Genomic DNA, 16,758 nt, shown 5'->3' on the forward strand with positions numbered 1-16,758 from the left:
GAGTTAAGCAAGAAAAGTATAACCGTGGCACTGGGGGTATTCTACAGGCCTCCAAATAGTGAGAGTGCCAGATAAAGGAGAAAATCTACAGGGAAGTCAGCGATGTGCAAGAATATATATTCCCGATACTGGGGAACTTGTAATTACCCAAATGTCGATTGGAATAATGCTAGAGTAAAGGAAAAGGGTGGGTAAGAATTTCTGAAATGTCAGTATGTCCTTGTTCCAGTTAGGAAGGAGATATTGCTGTATCTTGGTGTTGGGCAATGAAGCGGGCCAAGTGCCTGTATGGAAACACTTTGGGTAAGTGTGATGATTGCTTGATAAGTTTTTCATAGATTAGAAATAAAGAGCAAGGAATGATCTAAACCAGAACTTCGAAATTGGAAGAGGACCGACTTCAATGGGATGAGGGGGATCTATCCAGACTAAAAAATGAGCCAAATACTGACAGGAGAAAACTGTAACGGAACAACGGGTGATTTTTAAGGGGGTGATGTTTCAGGTAGAGGTTGGATGGTTGGATACATTCCAAAAGCATGAAATGTAGGAGACCAAAGCTAAGACTCCTTGGATGACATGGGAGATAGAGAATGTGATGAAACAAAACAAAAAGAGGATGTGAGAGGTGTATTCTTCAAGTGAGAACCAAACCAAATACAATAATTTGACAGGGGAAATGAAGAGCAAGACTGAAGGAAAGAGTGAAAATTAAATGGCAGTAACATAAAGGGAACCCAAAAATCATCATCTGGCATGTAAATAGTAAGAGGTAGGGGTGGGGCCTGTTAGTGACAAACTGGGTAATATTCTTGGGCGAAGTGCAAGGCTAGCATACTTGATGAGTATTTTGTATGTGTGTTTACTAAAGAAGGGAATGCTGAAAAATACTGGCTGACAAGAAGTGTAGAAGATAAAGACTGGCTATACTTAGTGTCTTAAGTTGCCTGGCCTGGATGGCTTGCATCCCAGTTTCCTCAGAAGTGGGAGTGGAGATAGCAGAAGGCCTTTCCATAATTTTCCAATCTTCCCTAGATACTGAGGAGGTGTCAAAAGTTTGGCAAAGGTGACACCCTTATTAGAGAAAAAGTGAGAGGGCATTCCAAGTAATCACAGCCAGCCAGTTTAACATCATTGGTGGGGTAAGGTTTTAGAAACAATCAGAGAAAAAAAACAGCACAGGCACTTTTGTGAGTTAATTAAGGAGAGCCAGTACTGATTTATAAAAGGCAGATAGTGCTTGATTAACCTAATTGAATTTTTTGTAACATAGCAGAAGGTTGATCAAGGGATTGCATTGGACACTGGATAGATTTTAAGGAAGCATTTGACAAAGCACTACATAAAAAGCTATTTAACAAAATTGAGGCTTGTAGAGTAAGAGGGTCAGTGTCAGTTTGATTTTTAAAAAATGGTTTATGGACAAAAAACCATGAGTGGTCCACAATAGTTGTTTTTCAGACTGGAGGTTAGTAGACAATGATGTTCCCCAAGGGTCAGTGATAGGTCCATTACTTTTTTTGACGTGTGTCAATGACTCTGATATTAGAATACAGAAAAAAATTTCAAAATTTGCTTATGATACGAAGCTTGGAGGTGTGGTTGACAAGATGATACCTATCAACTAACAGGAACAATGACAGAAAATGCTGCAAAAACTCAGGTCTGACAGCTTCTTGGAGAGAGAAAAACAAAATTAATGTTTTGAGTCTGTATGATCCTTCTGCAGAGCTGAAGAGAAGTGAAAATGTTATGAAATGTCATATGGACTCAAAATGTTAACTTTGTTTTTCTCTCTCCTCAGATGCTGTCAGACCTGAGTTTTTCTAGCATCTTCCATTTTTGTTTCAGATTTTCAACACCTGTAGTATTTTGCTTTTATAACTGTAACAGGACATAGGCTAGTAGAATAAATAGACAAGTGGCAAATGGAATATAATGGAGAAGTGTGGAGTGCCACATATTTTAACAGAATGGATAGGGAGAGGCAATATGGACTTAAGGAACGTTTCCAAAGAGTGTGCAGAGATGGAGGGGTTCCTTGAAGGTGGCAGGACATATCAAGGCAGCAGTTGGCAAAGCATATGAGAACTTGGGCTTCGTAAGTTGAAGTATTGAATACAAGAGCAGGGAGGTTATTCTGAACCTTTACAATGCTCTGGCTAGACCATTCGAGTGTTGCATCCAGTTCTGATCATCACCCTTTATGAGGAATATGAGGGTCCTTGAGACAGGGTAGAGCAAATTTACCAGAATGGCTCTGGGGATGAGGGGTTTTAGCTGCAAGCTTAGGTTGGAGAAGTTCCTTTGAGTAAAGGAGATTGAGGAGAGATTTGACAGAGGTGTGTAAGATTAGGAACAGCTTTTCTTTGTCATATTAACTGATGTACAAGGACTAGGGAACACTGATTTTAAGGTTTTGACCGAGATGCAGGAGGGATCTGAAGAAAAAAAATTGTACACCATGGTAGGGACCTGGAAAACTCTGCCTATGAGGGTGGTGAAATCGGAGACAATAAATGATTTCAAAAGGAAATTGGATGGGCACTTGAGGAAAATAATCATAGGTCTATGGGATAGAGCAGGGAATGAAGCTGATTGGATTTTTCTACAGAGAGCTGGCACTGACTTAATCAACTGAATGATCTATGTTATTATGACTCTATAATCAGTTAGTGGCTGGCCCCCAGTGGTTCGGTGGTCGAGATACTATACTATGTTGTTTTAGCCCATGCTGATTAGAAGATCCCAGTCTGTGTTTGTTGTTGTTTGATCTCATCTGGGGTGGTAATTAGCACTGTCCGGAGTTTGAGAAGAAAGCCAACCAGATTTTCTGGTCCTGATTGTTGCCTAATTTTTTCTAATGTGTGTGTGCTTGTTCATTGAAGGTAGGGTGGAGCTCAGCTTGATGCACTCCACAATTAGCCTGCTACCCAGATTATGAAGAATGGCCATTTAGTTTGGTACTGTAGGGTGGCAGGCCCAGCAAGGGTCAGAATCTTCAGGTAAAAATTCAACTTTAATAGTTGGCAATGCAATAGTGGAGAGTCGGTCTTTTTTTTGCATTTTTTTTATTAGATGTACAGTGACTTGGCTGTGAAATGACTTCAGTGTAAATTATTTAGACTTGTGAACCTTTTGCCACTCAAATTTTCCAAGTCTTGAAGTGAGTTATGCCTAAGTGCACAGATGATTTCTAAAAATCATTTGTTTACTGTTCTTCATGTTTTGCAAGAATATTCCATGACATGGTTTTGAAAAAAATTCACCTAAATTTATTTAGATTAGTGTTTGAAGGTAGAGCAGGAGAAAAGTGTAGAACTAAGGTGTGCTTCCTACTTCATATATCTATTATCTAAATATTGCATCTTTGACTTGGCTTCAGCATTACTCTAAACTTAATTTTTTTTTGTTGAAGGTGAATTTGTAGATTTGTCAAATCCTGGAATTCCTCGAACGTTCTGTCGTTTCTGGCAGCCTCTTTTAAAGTGCCTCCACTCTCGATATTTCACACCAGTGCTGCTAGAAAAGCTGTTTACTGAGTTGAAGCATTGCTGTGACACCTCAGGCTTGAGGATACAGTATGTTACGGGCTGGATCACAGAGATACTAGCAGCCAATGTAAAAGCAGGTATTTTATTAATTTATCTTGCAATAGAACATGTAGTTCCTTTCTTTCCCTTCTGATCCCCCTCACCCACCCAAACAATTGCTCAAGCGGGTAATACGTAATCGAGCAATATACACCAAAAGACCCAGGGTTGATTCCCAGTCTGTTGAGCTACCAGATCTTCAGTGTAGTGATAGTAAGATGGCCTGTTACAATTGTCCCCGTTGTTCCCTGGCTAAAGAAGGGAAAATGGGCCAAATTTGCTGTTCAGTGATGCCAGTTGGGAAATAGTTGTTCTTAGAATCATACCTCTGAAGACTGAAGGTTTCTTTTACAAAATGGATGAATTTGGCATGATCTGGATGTGTGGATGCTAACCTGGGATTTTTTTTAAAAAGGTCATAAGTTCACTTTGGAACTGTAGACAAGCAGGCCTCTTCCAAGAAATTACCTGACCTCTGTGGTACTTGAGAAGGAGTTGTTTGTTTGTGTTGAACTGCAAAGCACTTAATGAAAAGCTGGGAGACAAAAAAGGTCACTTGAGAGAGAAGGAAAAAAAACTTGGTTGTGAACCTGCTTGTTTGGAAGGCAGTCTTGTTGAAGAACAAGCTGAGGACAGAAGGCTACCTTGACTGGCTCCCTCTCTCTACCCTGCCTAAAATTGTGTGTCGCTATCGACCTGTAGCCAGAGAGCCCTTATTTAAGTGTAACTAGTCTGCATTTGGACTTGCAAAGCTGAGAGTTGGTGAGAACTTCTAGGCATCCACCAGGACTAGCAGCCTGTCTTCACACCAAGAGAACTCCAGGTCGACAGCGTCGAGACCCTGTGGATTTTACTGTTTATTTTATAATGCTCGTCCTCCAAAGCCCATCTCTGCAGAGAGACTCTATCCCTTTGTCCTTTGCCTGTGTATGTGCCTGTGTGCAGGGGGAATTCTTTAGGAAGAGATAGATAGTTATACTTCCTGATTGCAGTGTGTTAACCAGTACTTGCAGCTTGTTAACAGAAGTTTTGTTTTGAAAGAAATTAATCATTCTAATTTTTTTGAAAGAAGCCCGGTCAGAGTCTCTCTTCTGGGTACTAGAGGTATAGGTACACTATTGGCCATTTTGATGAGAAAATTAAACATTTAAGTTAATAGTACGACCTGCAGAGTAGTGGGGCTTAATAATCCGTGCACTCCTCCCATCCCAGTTGTAACATTGTATAATGAGATAGAAACAGAATTTGCCTAGTCTGGTGATGCCCTCTGTAAGCAAATAGCTGTCGATACTTAATGGGCGCAATCGTGAATAATAGCTACTTAGGTGAAGTATCAAAGCTTTTTGCTGTGCCTGTGGAAATGTCACTTCAGTGTGTTAGTGGCATTATGGGGAGGAGGAACAAAGCAGAAGTTGACTCAGTTGAGTTTGTGATGCAGCTGTATCAGTTATTGGCTCAAAACTTTAGGTATTGATTTGCTGCTGATTGATGTCAGGAATTATAATTCATGTCTGCAATTTTATGATATGGACAGTAGGACCTAGGTAATGGAAGGAAAGTAGGTAAATAATGCATTCAACTTTTTCTGGGAAAATGTCATTTCAGAAGTCTATATTTCGCATAAAGCTTAATAGCAGAGGGGTTTTATTTTTTTTTGGGTTTCCCAAGATTATAACTGCTGACGAGGTCAGCATTTGTTGCCCATCCCTAATTGTCCTTGAACTGAGTGGCTTGCTAGGTCATTTCAGAGGGCAGTTGAGAGTCAGCCATATTTCTGTGGGTCTGGAGTCACATGCAGGCCAGATTGGATAAGGACAACAGTTTTCCTTCCCTAAAGGACATTAGTGAACCAAATGGATTTCTAGGACAATCTATGATAGCTTCAAGGTCAGCATTACTAAGGCTAGCTTTCAATTCCAGATTTATTAATTGAACTCAAATTCCACCAGCTACCATGGTGGGATTTGAGCATCTATGACCAGAGTATTAGCCTGGGCCTCTGGATTACTAGTCCAGTGACATTGCCGCTATGCCATCGTCTCCCCAGATGTAACATATGTAATATATGTGACTTTAGTTACAGTTAGAGTAATATCTCAGTTGCTTTATCCTCTAATGTCAGGATTTATTAAACATCATGCTCCATAAATTGGAAACTTAAATTATCTTGCCCACAATCTAAAAATCCCAGGGCCTTCTAGTACTCCAAACAATAATGCTGTAAGATTGAGGCTTCAGTTAGGCCACTTGTCACTCAAGGAGCCTTAAGAATTGGAAAATGGTATAAAGAGTAAGCTAAAAGGATCAGTAAGTAAAGATACTAAAATGCTGAACTTTTAAGAGAACATTCAATTGTTTGGAATCAAAACAAAGTGCTGGAAAAACTCAGCAGGTCTCGCAGCATCTGTGGAGAGAGAACCCGAGACTAATATGACTCCTCTTTGGAACTCCAGGTTCCAAAGAAGTCATATTGGGCTCGAAACGTTAACTCTGTTTCTCTCCCCGCACATGAGTTGAGTTTTTCCAGCACTTTGTTTTGATTTCCGATCTCCAGCATCCACAGTATTTTGCTATTGTTTGCAATATATTTGGTAGTGTGAATTCTGAATGGAAAGTCAATGCACCAGGAACTTGTTTTAAAAAAACTGCTAGGCATCCTAAGTGTTGTCTAAATATATTGAAAAGTCTCACTAGTAATGCTTTCTTTCCAGTTTTTAAAAATATTTTGCAAATATAACGTATTAAGTTTGTTAATGACAGCGATGAATTGCACTTGTATCTTGGCTTTAATGTAGAAAAGGTCCCAAAGGCTATAAGCTTTGCTTCTGTGGAATTTCTGGCGTGCACAACTTATCTAACCAGATATGAGAATGATCAGTCATAGAAGATAACTTTCCAGCTACTTCATTTATGATTTCCTTTTAAAAGCAATTTAAGGATTTGACTATCATCACTTTATATTGTGTTGTGCTTTTTCTGTGTAGGAAAAAGATTGAAAGGTCTACCGCGAAGCCAGAAAATAAAAAGGAGCATGTGGCAGTTGTTCTTATTTCACTGTCCCCTGGACTGGCAGGATCTTCTAGAAGCCTGCCTTGCAGCGCCATGCCAGGCTACACCTCATCTTCTTCAACAGTCAGTATAAATCGCTCTTGGTTCCTTTTTTCTCTATAAGAAGTAATGGTGATGCATCACTGAGTTCCTTGGATTGATAGACAAGTTTAAACTGAAACGAGACATTTGACAAATCCAGCACTAATAATACAAAAGAAAATTGCCATGAATGTAGAAGGGACATGAAGCTTAGAGGGGTAAGGTGACAGACTGGAAGGTAAGTTGAATGGAGCTTATAAAGGATTTTACAAATTCTTAAAAAGTAATGGGTGGCAAAAGAAAAGTCATGGATGAGGGGGAAAAAAGCCTTACGAATACTTGGACATAAAAGGGTGCAAGAGAAGGAATTGGAGCAGTAAGGTAGGTTGACAACTGACAAGGAAATAGTACAGAAAAAATTGATGGCTCTCAAGTGGAAAAGATACTCATCCCTGATTGGAGCTTTTTAAAACACTGAGGGAGCCTGAGAAGAATTAGCAAAAGATGTAACTAAAATCTTTCAAATATGCATGTGGAAATAATGGTTGAAGATTGAAGGATTATCAATTTAACACCTCTGTTCAAAAATGTAGAAATTGAAGAACTATGTATCTATAATCTGATCAGCCTAACATCACTGGGTTAGTTTCTGAAGACCTTAATATATTGAAATAGTACTCACTTAGAAAGGCATGTTTTACTTAAATATATCAGCAAGGATTTGTAAAATGAAAATACTATCTGACAACCTAAAAAGTGCTTTAAAGAAAAAGGACTACACTGATAAAAGAAATGCAGAAGATGCTGAATTTTGAAAAGGTGTTTACTAAACTACCTCCATTAGCTTTTGGTAAAATTAAGGCACGTGGTATGAAAAGGAGCATGAATAGTAATTACTTCATGGACTGAAACCTCTACTGTTCAATGGATGATTTTATCTGGACAAATGAAAACAATGCATCTCAGAGATCCACTTGACCATTGCTTTTCTATGTATGTGTATTTATATAAATATATTGACTTTTGTATGAATGATTGGGAATCTGGTTAGCTGTGAGGAAGACTGTAAGCAGTTTTAAGTGTGTGGGTTAGTAGATTGAATAGATAAATGCCAGATGAAATTTAATCTTGAGGAATTTTGGAAAGGAAAATACAGGAAACGTGGTAAATGGTAAAGCTTAAAAAGGAAGCAAGAGCAGAGGCTTTGTGCGTGGGGTGGGTGCATAGGAAATTGATATCCATATCTTAAAAGTGAAAGAAGTTGGTGAAGCTGTTCATTTTAAATGCAGGATTTTTAACTTCTAATAAGGGTTATAGAATATAAAAGCAAAGAGCTGTTGAAATTATATAAATCAGTAGTTAGCCTGAGGTTTGAATAGTGCATCCAGTTCAGGGTGCCTTACTTTAGGAGGGATGTCAAGGCCATGGTGAGGGTGCAGAGGAGATCCATTGAAATGATTTTAAGGGATGAGGGGCTTTAGTGGGGAGGAAAGATTAGAGTATCTGGGGCTCTTTTCATTAGAACAAAGGAGATTAAGAGATCTGATAGAGATGCTCAAAATTGAGGACTTTCATGAAATAAATGAGGAAAAACATTCCTTGATCAGGTGAGTCAGCAACCAGAGGATCAAAATTTTACATCAAAAGAATAAAGGCAGAGGCCAGGTGAACTTTTGAAGAAGAAAACTTTATAATGATATGGAGCAGGGCAGTAGAATGGGACCAGATGTAGCTTATTTTAGAGGAACCAATCAGGCACAATGTGTTAAATAGCCCTTCTGTGCTGTAAAATTTCTCTGTAACATTAGATGTAAAAATTATTAATGCAGTGTTCCACTTCAAAGATATTCTGAATCTAGATAGCAAGTTTAAATTGAAAACCAGTTTGGCTTTGTGACATTTTGTATCGTAATAGCCTTTCCCATGGAAAAATCAATCCTTTAATTGCGCCATTTTAATGTTTCTATTCTTAATCACAGGTTTATACTCTTTATTAGCAATTTACCAATGTTTTGTTAATGACTGACACCCTTTTTATAGTGGATCAGCACAGGTCTACTAGTTGCAATTTTAGTTATGTAAGCTTAAAACTTTGTATATAGTCTATAACCCTAATACAGAAGCAACCAAAATAAAACTGACTCTTCCTGTACAATTTCAGGATTTTAACTGATATGGTCTCTCCATTACCCATTGCGACACAACAGAAACTGCTCCAGCTGTGTTCTATCTACATTCAGGAACCTGGATCTTTCAGTGTTTCTGACTTTCCAGTTGGCCATGGCCAACTACCAGTGTATACTGTGGAAAACCTCCAAATGAAGAGTGGAATTGAGTCTCCAAAACAGTTAACTGGTAAGGTGCATACTGAGTTTAGAAAGGACACTGAATCAGTGATGGCCCCCACCTCTGGAGAGGAACAGGTACAAACAGTCAATCTTGAGATGTTAACTGAGAAGATTCAAGCACTGGAAGGATCTGATTGGCAGATATGCACAGGTATGCTAGTACTTTGAAACACTTTTATTTAATTTTATGTTGATTCTTCAAATGGTTATACTTCTGTAGATTTTGTGCTTATTAAGTGAATGGAATTTAGGTACTTAGTGACTTCAACCAGGGAGTTTTTGATGCATATAGTGTGGAAAATACTGACTAAAATGCACTTTGCACCAACCTCAAGGGCAATTGTGCTATTTTTATAGTTCTCGCATCTGTGGCCTCTTGAGGTTGAGATGTCCCAGTCTCATTTTACATAAAATGATTACTGAACTTATTTAGTTTAAATAAACAAATTAATGACCACAATAAGCTAAGTCAGAAAGGACCTTTATGTAAACATTTGAGTGTTTCCAGAGGAAATTAAACTGATGATGTCAGTATGCTCCTATTTGTTCCCAGTCTAATAATTTCACCAACTAATGGCCCACTGATATAATTGCTGTATTTAAAACTTAAATCCCAAGTCTATGTAGAAGAAGCAGATTCATTTCATCCTAATCCTAGTTGTCATTTTAGTGACAGAAAATGAATGCAGTTTGTCACTATCACTTTTGTTATTGCAAATTACTCCGTTTTAACACTACTTTTAAAATGAAGTCAGGAGTACTAGCTAGCCCTTCTTGCAAGGCTGATCGTTAAGTGTATGGCAAAACAGTTTGTCATTAGACATCGAATATTAATTATGTTAAATTTTTTTTACTGGGAGCAGGCAGACAATCCAAGTTTGTTGTCAAAGGGAAAAAGTACATCAGTAGTTACATCACTTAAAATGTTAATTAGGCTTCCCCAAACGCTGCTCAGTATAGTATTAATTCATTATTACTAGAAGGCCTTTGGTTTGCTTTCTGAATAGAGCTGAATTTGCTCTATTTCAGACAGGGCAGCTGTCTGGCACTGTACTAGTCCAACTGATCACAGCACCTTTGGATTAGGAGAAAAATCAGCCAGGGCTTCTGTTTCTGACTGCCTACTACTGACTGGTGCAAGAATCTGTATATATGTCAAGTGAGGACAGGATTGAATTGGCTGAGATTCTTTGTGGTCAGGTGACCTGCCAATATTGACTGCTTTTGCACATGAAAGATGACCACACTAGAAGTATCTATGGAACTGTACTGAACTATGATTAATATCCTTAGGAGGGTAGGAAAATGATGAGTTGTAACGTCATTTTATTTCTAACTGGAACCCACCATTCCTTTTCTCATTGATCTTTACATAAGTTAAAGGTGAATAGCTGAATTTTCCTTTGGCGTTCTACCTGTTATTGTATGGTGTTTGAAAGCTACAGCAGAGAAAATGGGGTGGAGGAGGCTTGTTGTTAAATTCCTGCCCATAAATCAAGATTTAAATCTACTCACCACCTATAGGACAGAATTTTAGAAACTAGACATTTTGTTTTTTTATTTTGCCTTCTCATTGCCATACTGCAATAAGGTAAAAGGTCACATCAATTACTTTCTGGTATAGCACGGAGGCATTCAGACTAAAATGTCTCCAACTTGATTTTCTCATTGCCGTAAAGCTAATGCTTTGCAAGACCAGCAGAGGGTTGGTGGAAGTAAGAATGCCAAACTCAGTTGAATGAGCAGACCTTGTTCTGGCCTTGTCTTCCTACATCTCTCTCCTTCGCAGGCTACTAGGGCTCAGTTAATGGTGGTAACTGCAGGAAGCTCTCCTTTAAATTCTAGTTCCTCCCTCGTGCTGCAATGAGTGCATTCCTGTATTTCTTCTGTTTGCAGAGGTGTGCTTCATCTGCAGCCAGTTAGTGGTATTGGGAGCCTACCCTGCACATATTAATCCTGACCCAGGAAAATGGGTTAGGTCCATAGTGGGGTTGGGAGGTATGTGAAAGCCACATCTGATCCACCTCTGGCAGTGATACTGCTGTGGAGAAAACTTCAGCCCAGATGTATATTTTATTGTTTGGATCCAGAAAAAACCCTATAATCAAACAGAGCCAAATCACACTCCAAACTAAGTATGTTTGATCCTGCCATTTCAAAACACAGGTTGCTATAATGGCCAGATGGACTTGAATTATATTCTCATCTAGAAAATAGGAAATGCTTAGTGATGAAAGTCTACTTGTGTAGACTAACCATAGAAAAAGTCTAATTGAACTGCATTTCCAGGGCTTCTTTTTGGAGATTTCCAGCTTTTTATTGGTCAGTATTGCAGGGTCCCACTAGCCAAGAAAAGCCTCCTATTAGGAAAATCTGTCCTTTTAGCAAGTGCATTCATCCTGAGTCCATTTCTTTCCTGTCTGTTTGTGTGTCTTGGACTGTGAGATAGGTTGGAGAACAATATTGATACGTTAATGTTCAGGTCTGCTTCCATTTCCTGCATCAGAGATTTTCTACAGAAGCCAAAATGCTTCTTTGTAGAAAAGTTTTTGTGACATTGTAATTTTCAATATCATATTTTAATATCTCCTTTCTCTGGGAAATAATTCATCATTCAAGCTCCCTGTTCGTTATAATGGTTAATGGAACTTTCTGGTATAGCACGGAGGCATTCAGACTAAAATGTCTCCAACTTGATTTTCTGATCTGTTGAGTTAGCTGATCTAAATCAGGCCAAAAATTGGGGTGCTGTTTTCACTTCAAGCTTGAAGGGAGAGAAAGTGGATGGCAGGGAGGGTAGGAATTGGCCAGAATCCCTACAGGTATCTAGTGTCTTACTGGAAATAACCCATCTTATGTCTGATGAGAATAAGATCAGGCTTGCCAGTGATGCGCTCCAATCAAATAGCATGCTGACATTCACTGTCAATCCCTTGCATGAAGAATAGCTACTTTGCAGCATTCTGGCATAAAAGCTTAAGTGAGAATTGGTGCATTCAAGAGGATAAAATAAACGTCTTCCCAGGTGAGGCATCTTTAGTTCCAACCTTTAGTGTTAAGTTTCCTGTCATTTATCTTTTTTCCAGTTTTGGTGCTACTGTGATTTGTGAAAGATTTGTGCATTCGAAGAGTGAATCCTACAGTGAAGTTATCATTTTTTTGTAGATCAAATTTCATGGAAGGATTACCCCTTAGGTAAAGTACCAGGCCAAAAAGAAGACCCGAACTGCCTTTTTGTGAACAATTACACCTTGATGCCTGTATTGCATCAGCCAATAACAGAGGACAACCTAGAGCATGATACTGCAATAAGGTAAAAGGTCAAATCAATTACTGTTGTCATTAACAACTTGCAAATCTGTGGCAAGAAACATGGTGATGATAATAATGGACAGCTTGAAGACAGCCCAGCTGGTTAACACACAACATTTTGTTTAAGCATGGTGGTCCCATTTTGTGTTGATAGGTTGAATAGTTGAAACCGTAAGCTTAGGATAATGAATTCCTGCGTCAGATTATAAGGTAATCTCTCATAATTGTTACAACATCTCAAAACCTTGTGTCCCAGTTTGAACATCAGGATAAGAATAGCCCCCTTGAAGAATATTCAACCTTGTGTATCAATAATATTTTAAATAAATAACAGTGGAATTTGTGGAAGATAATTTGTTCAGTTCCCATGTTGCTTGACATGCTAGTGGATGCCAGAGGGCTATAGATGCTTGCCAATAGTGAGCTAATGTATTTAGGATTGTTGGAGAGAAAAAACTGATAACTGCGTTTTCTGCAATTTGGGACTTGTAATGTTCTTGTTGTGGTCTTGAGTTTTTAACTTCCTAATGCTCAATCCAAAGATCACTTACTGAAGTGACTACTTGCTTCCTGTGGTTCATTTATAGTCCATAAAGTAGGCCCAGCGATCATGTCAGAGAATTCCAAGTTCTGTTGCAATGTCTTAAGACTTCTGTAGAATAAACACTGTTGACCTACAGGCTTAGGCTGTAAATTGTGGAATGAGTTCATTAATTATAACGATTAGGAAAGTGTTTAAAAATATGAAGTTTGTAAAATTGTTTTGAGACCTTTTCTTTAATTTAGGATAAAATGGAGGAATGAATGGGATCATATGATCTGTTCTTAATTCTCTGATAAACAAGCATGGCTCAGAGAGTGGTGTGGGAGAAATGGGTTCTGGTTTGTGGGGCACCGGCACTAGTATTGGGGAAAGTGGGATCTGTACAGTTCGGACGGTCTATACCTGAACCATGCTCTGGCTGGTGTCCTCGTGAGCCACCTAACTAGGGAAGTTGAAAGGGTTTTAAACTGAATTGTGGGGGCAAGGGATCAAATTTGGGAAGATGTGGTAAATCAGAGAGTAGAGACAAGGAAAGAGAGACGGGTATTAATATGGGAAATGATAAACAAACTGACAGGAAGGGACAGAAAGTACAATTCTGAGTAAATCACATAAGGCTGGATGCTACGAAAATAATCAAAGGACAAAACTAAAGGCTCTGTATCTAAATGCATGTAGCATTTGAGACAAATCAGATGAACTGATAGCGCAAATAGAAATAAATAAGTACAATCTGATAGCCATTACAGAGACATGGCTAGAGGATGACGTAGATTGGGACCTGAATATTGAAGGATACGTGACATTTAGTAAGGATGGGAAGTTAAAAGGTGGAAGGGTGGCTCTGTTAATTAATGATGCTATTAGCACAATAGAGGGGAATGACCTAAATTCAGGAAACCCAGATGTAGGTTTGGGTTGAGATGAGGAATAATAAAGGCAAGAAGTCACTTGTGGGAGTGGTGTACAGGCCTCTTAATTGTAACTGCACAATAGGACAGGGTATAAAAGAAGAGATAATGGGAGCTTGCCAGAAAGATACAGCAACACTCATGGGGGATATTAATCTACATGGACTGTAAAAATCAGATAAACAATGGTAGCTTGGATGAGGAGTTCATCGCATAATTTCTGGAAAGTTTCTTAGAACAGCATGTTCTGCAGCCAACCAGGGAGAGAGCAGGCTAAACTAGACCTGGTATTGAGCAGTGAGATAGGATTAATTGATAATTAATCCTAGTAAAGACACCCCTAGGTAGCAGCAATCATAATATGATTGAATTTTACATTTATTTTGAGGGAGAAACGAGTGTGTCCAAGACTAGTATATTAAACTTAAATAAGGGCAATTATGAGGGCATGAAAGCAGAGCTAGCTAAAGTGATCTGGCAAATGAGATTAAGGGATATGTCAATATAAGTTCAGTGGCAGACGTTTGAAGGAATATTTCAGAATATGCAATATATACATTCCAATGAGAAAGGAAAATTCCAAGGGAAGGGCCCATCATCTGTGGTTAACTAAAAAAGTTAAAGACAATGTAAAATTTAAAGAAAAAACATAATTATGCAAAGACGGGTGGCAGGTCAGAATATTGGAAAGAATATAAAGAATAGCAAAGAATGACGAAGGTTAATAAGGAAGGAAAAGTTTGATTGAGAAAGCTAGCTAGTAACATAAAGAAGGATAGTAAGAGTTTCTATAAGTAAATAAGAAAAGAGTAAGCAAACTGAGCATTAGTCCTATAGAGTTATATCTGGGGAATTGATAATGGAAAGTAGGGAGATGGCGGACGAATTAAACAGGTATTTTGTTTCGGTCTGCATTATAGAGAACACTAGTAACTTCATCGAAATAGCTGTGTCTTTGAATATTTTTAAGACAGAGCTAGAAAGATTCTTGACTGACAAGGGGGTGAAAGGTTATCAGGGGTATGCAGGAATGTGGTGTTGAGGTTGCAGTCAGGTCAGCCATGATCTTATTGATCGATGGGCCCAGTGGCCTACTCCTAATTTGTAATTTCAGATGTAAGCTTAGGTAGCTTGGTTGTTAAAGGGGAAGGTGCAAGATGTTCACACCTATAAACAATGACAGAGCAGCTGTGCTGACAATGGATAGACTATTAGTCTCCCAAGTCTCATGGCTTTATGAACAGTTATATTTTAAGCTGTCTATTTATTTCTGAGAGGCAGTGAGAGAAAGAGCCTAGCTTTGGTTAGAGGGAGGAATTTCCAGGGTAACTCTCGTGACGAAAGTCAGTTTGGGCATTAGAAATTATCCGGCTTGAAAAGAAAGCAAGCGATCGGGAGCTGAGAGTAGCTTTGGACTGGTTCCTGGAGATTGACGTCTACATTGAAGGGACAGGTAAACCGTGGAGGGGAATTCAGTTTTAAATGGGAGAATCTTTTCTGTGGTTTACAGTATAAGTTTATTACAGTAAAATTCTCAAAACTTAATGTTATTTGTTCCTTCTATTCGGCCACTGGAAATTCTGATATCTTTTTAAAAGTTATGTCTGTACGGAGATCGTAATGAGAGGCTGTAACGCAAGCACTTAACTTATGCTACCTCCAGATAATATACTTTTTTAAAAGCTTTTTTTTTAAACTGCGTGATGATACCAAACCTGAACTGACATTTGTCCCTTGCAGCTCTTTGCATTTGAGATTTGTATGAACCATGGAATCTTGACATGCCTTATCTATCTCAGCTGCTGTAGTTGTTTTGGGCGCTGCCACTGACTTCATTCTGTAAATAGCATGGAGGCAGCTCGATGGAGTACTGCTAGACATGGTACTGAACTGGGGAATTTTAAGGGTTGATTGCTTTCTTAAAAGTTGACATTTAGCATTTAACTTGAACATTAAATTGCAGTTTCTTTTAGTCTTAGTCGATGATAAACAAGCTGCTTGCCAGAGGCAGCTGCATAGTTAGTTAATTGGTTGGATAGTTAGAACCTTTTTTTCTTTATTATTTCATGGGATGTGGGTGTCACTAGTAAGGTCTGCACTTGTTGCCCACTCCTAATTGCCCTTGAACTGAATGGCTTGCAAGGCCATTTCAGACGGCGGTTAAGAGACATTGTAGTAGGTCTAGAATCACATGTAGGCCAGACTGGGTAAGGATGGCAGATTTCTAGCCCTGAAGGCCATTAGTGAACCAGGCAGGTTTTTGTAACAATCAGTGATAGTTGGCATGGTCACCATTACTAAGACTAGCTTTAAATTCAATAACAAACTGGAATTAAAATTTTACCAGCTGTCATGGTAGGTTTTGAACCCATGTCCCCAGAACACTAGCCTGTGTGGTTGTATTATTAGTCCAGTGACATTACCACTATGTCACCACCATCTCCTAAACTGATTTGCTAATCAACAGGCCTGACTCAGGTGCCTGGCATTTCAGCTAGTATAAAAATAGGAGGTATTACTAACGCACAAAGTAAGTAATGTGGAGGCTAACGCAATGGAGTACTGCGAGGCAGAGTACTGAATTTGGGAATTTGGTGAGTGAGGGAAGAGGTGCTGTTCTGGTCTTTTACACAACAAGGGATGGTCTGAAAGAGCGAGTGTGAGACAGTGAGAGCTAAAGTTCAGAAGCATTAACTAGGTATGCAGATATGTGATTAGTGATTTTTAGGGTTATTTGCTTCCTTAAACTCTGCCAATTGTTTAAACCAGTACTGGGAAATATAAGTACTGTTTAAATTTATAGCTCAATCAGTAAAACTACTCGATATAATTTCAAATAATTGTTGTGATATTTCTAAACTTTAAATTCTAGTTAGTTAAATAAAATACAACTGAGATTGCAGGGCAGATACTGTCTGGCAGCTGTAGCATGTGGGAGCTGGTGGACACCGGTGTGATCT

The 16,758-nt window shown here is 38.8% G+C and overlaps 1 protein-coding gene across 3 annotated transcripts in view; it reads left to right on the forward strand.

The window, feature by feature from the left end:
• The window catches only part of las1l (LAS1 like ribosome biogenesis factor), a 100,222-nt gene that overhangs the window by 48,423 nt on the left and 35,041 nt on the right, over window positions 1-16,758 (forward strand). For all 3 annotated transcript variants that reach the window (XM_041196365.1, XM_041196366.1, XM_041196368.1), the window contains 4 exons: window positions 3,419-3,631; window positions 6,578-6,725; window positions 8,845-9,182; window positions 12,197-12,344. In XM_041196365.1, coding sequence (XP_041052299.1) covers window positions 3,419-3,631; window positions 6,578-6,725; window positions 8,845-9,182; window positions 12,197-12,344 — 847 coding nt within the window. The remainder of the gene's footprint in view (window positions 1-3,418; window positions 3,632-6,577; window positions 6,726-8,844; window positions 9,183-12,196; window positions 12,345-16,758) is intronic.

The sequence above is a fragment of the Carcharodon carcharias genome, chromosome 9 (assembly GCF_017639515.1).
Source record: "Carcharodon carcharias isolate sCarCar2 chromosome 9, sCarCar2.pri, whole genome shotgun sequence".
In the NCBI taxonomy this organism is placed as follows: Eukaryota; Metazoa; Chordata; class Chondrichthyes; order Lamniformes; family Lamnidae; genus Carcharodon; species Carcharodon carcharias.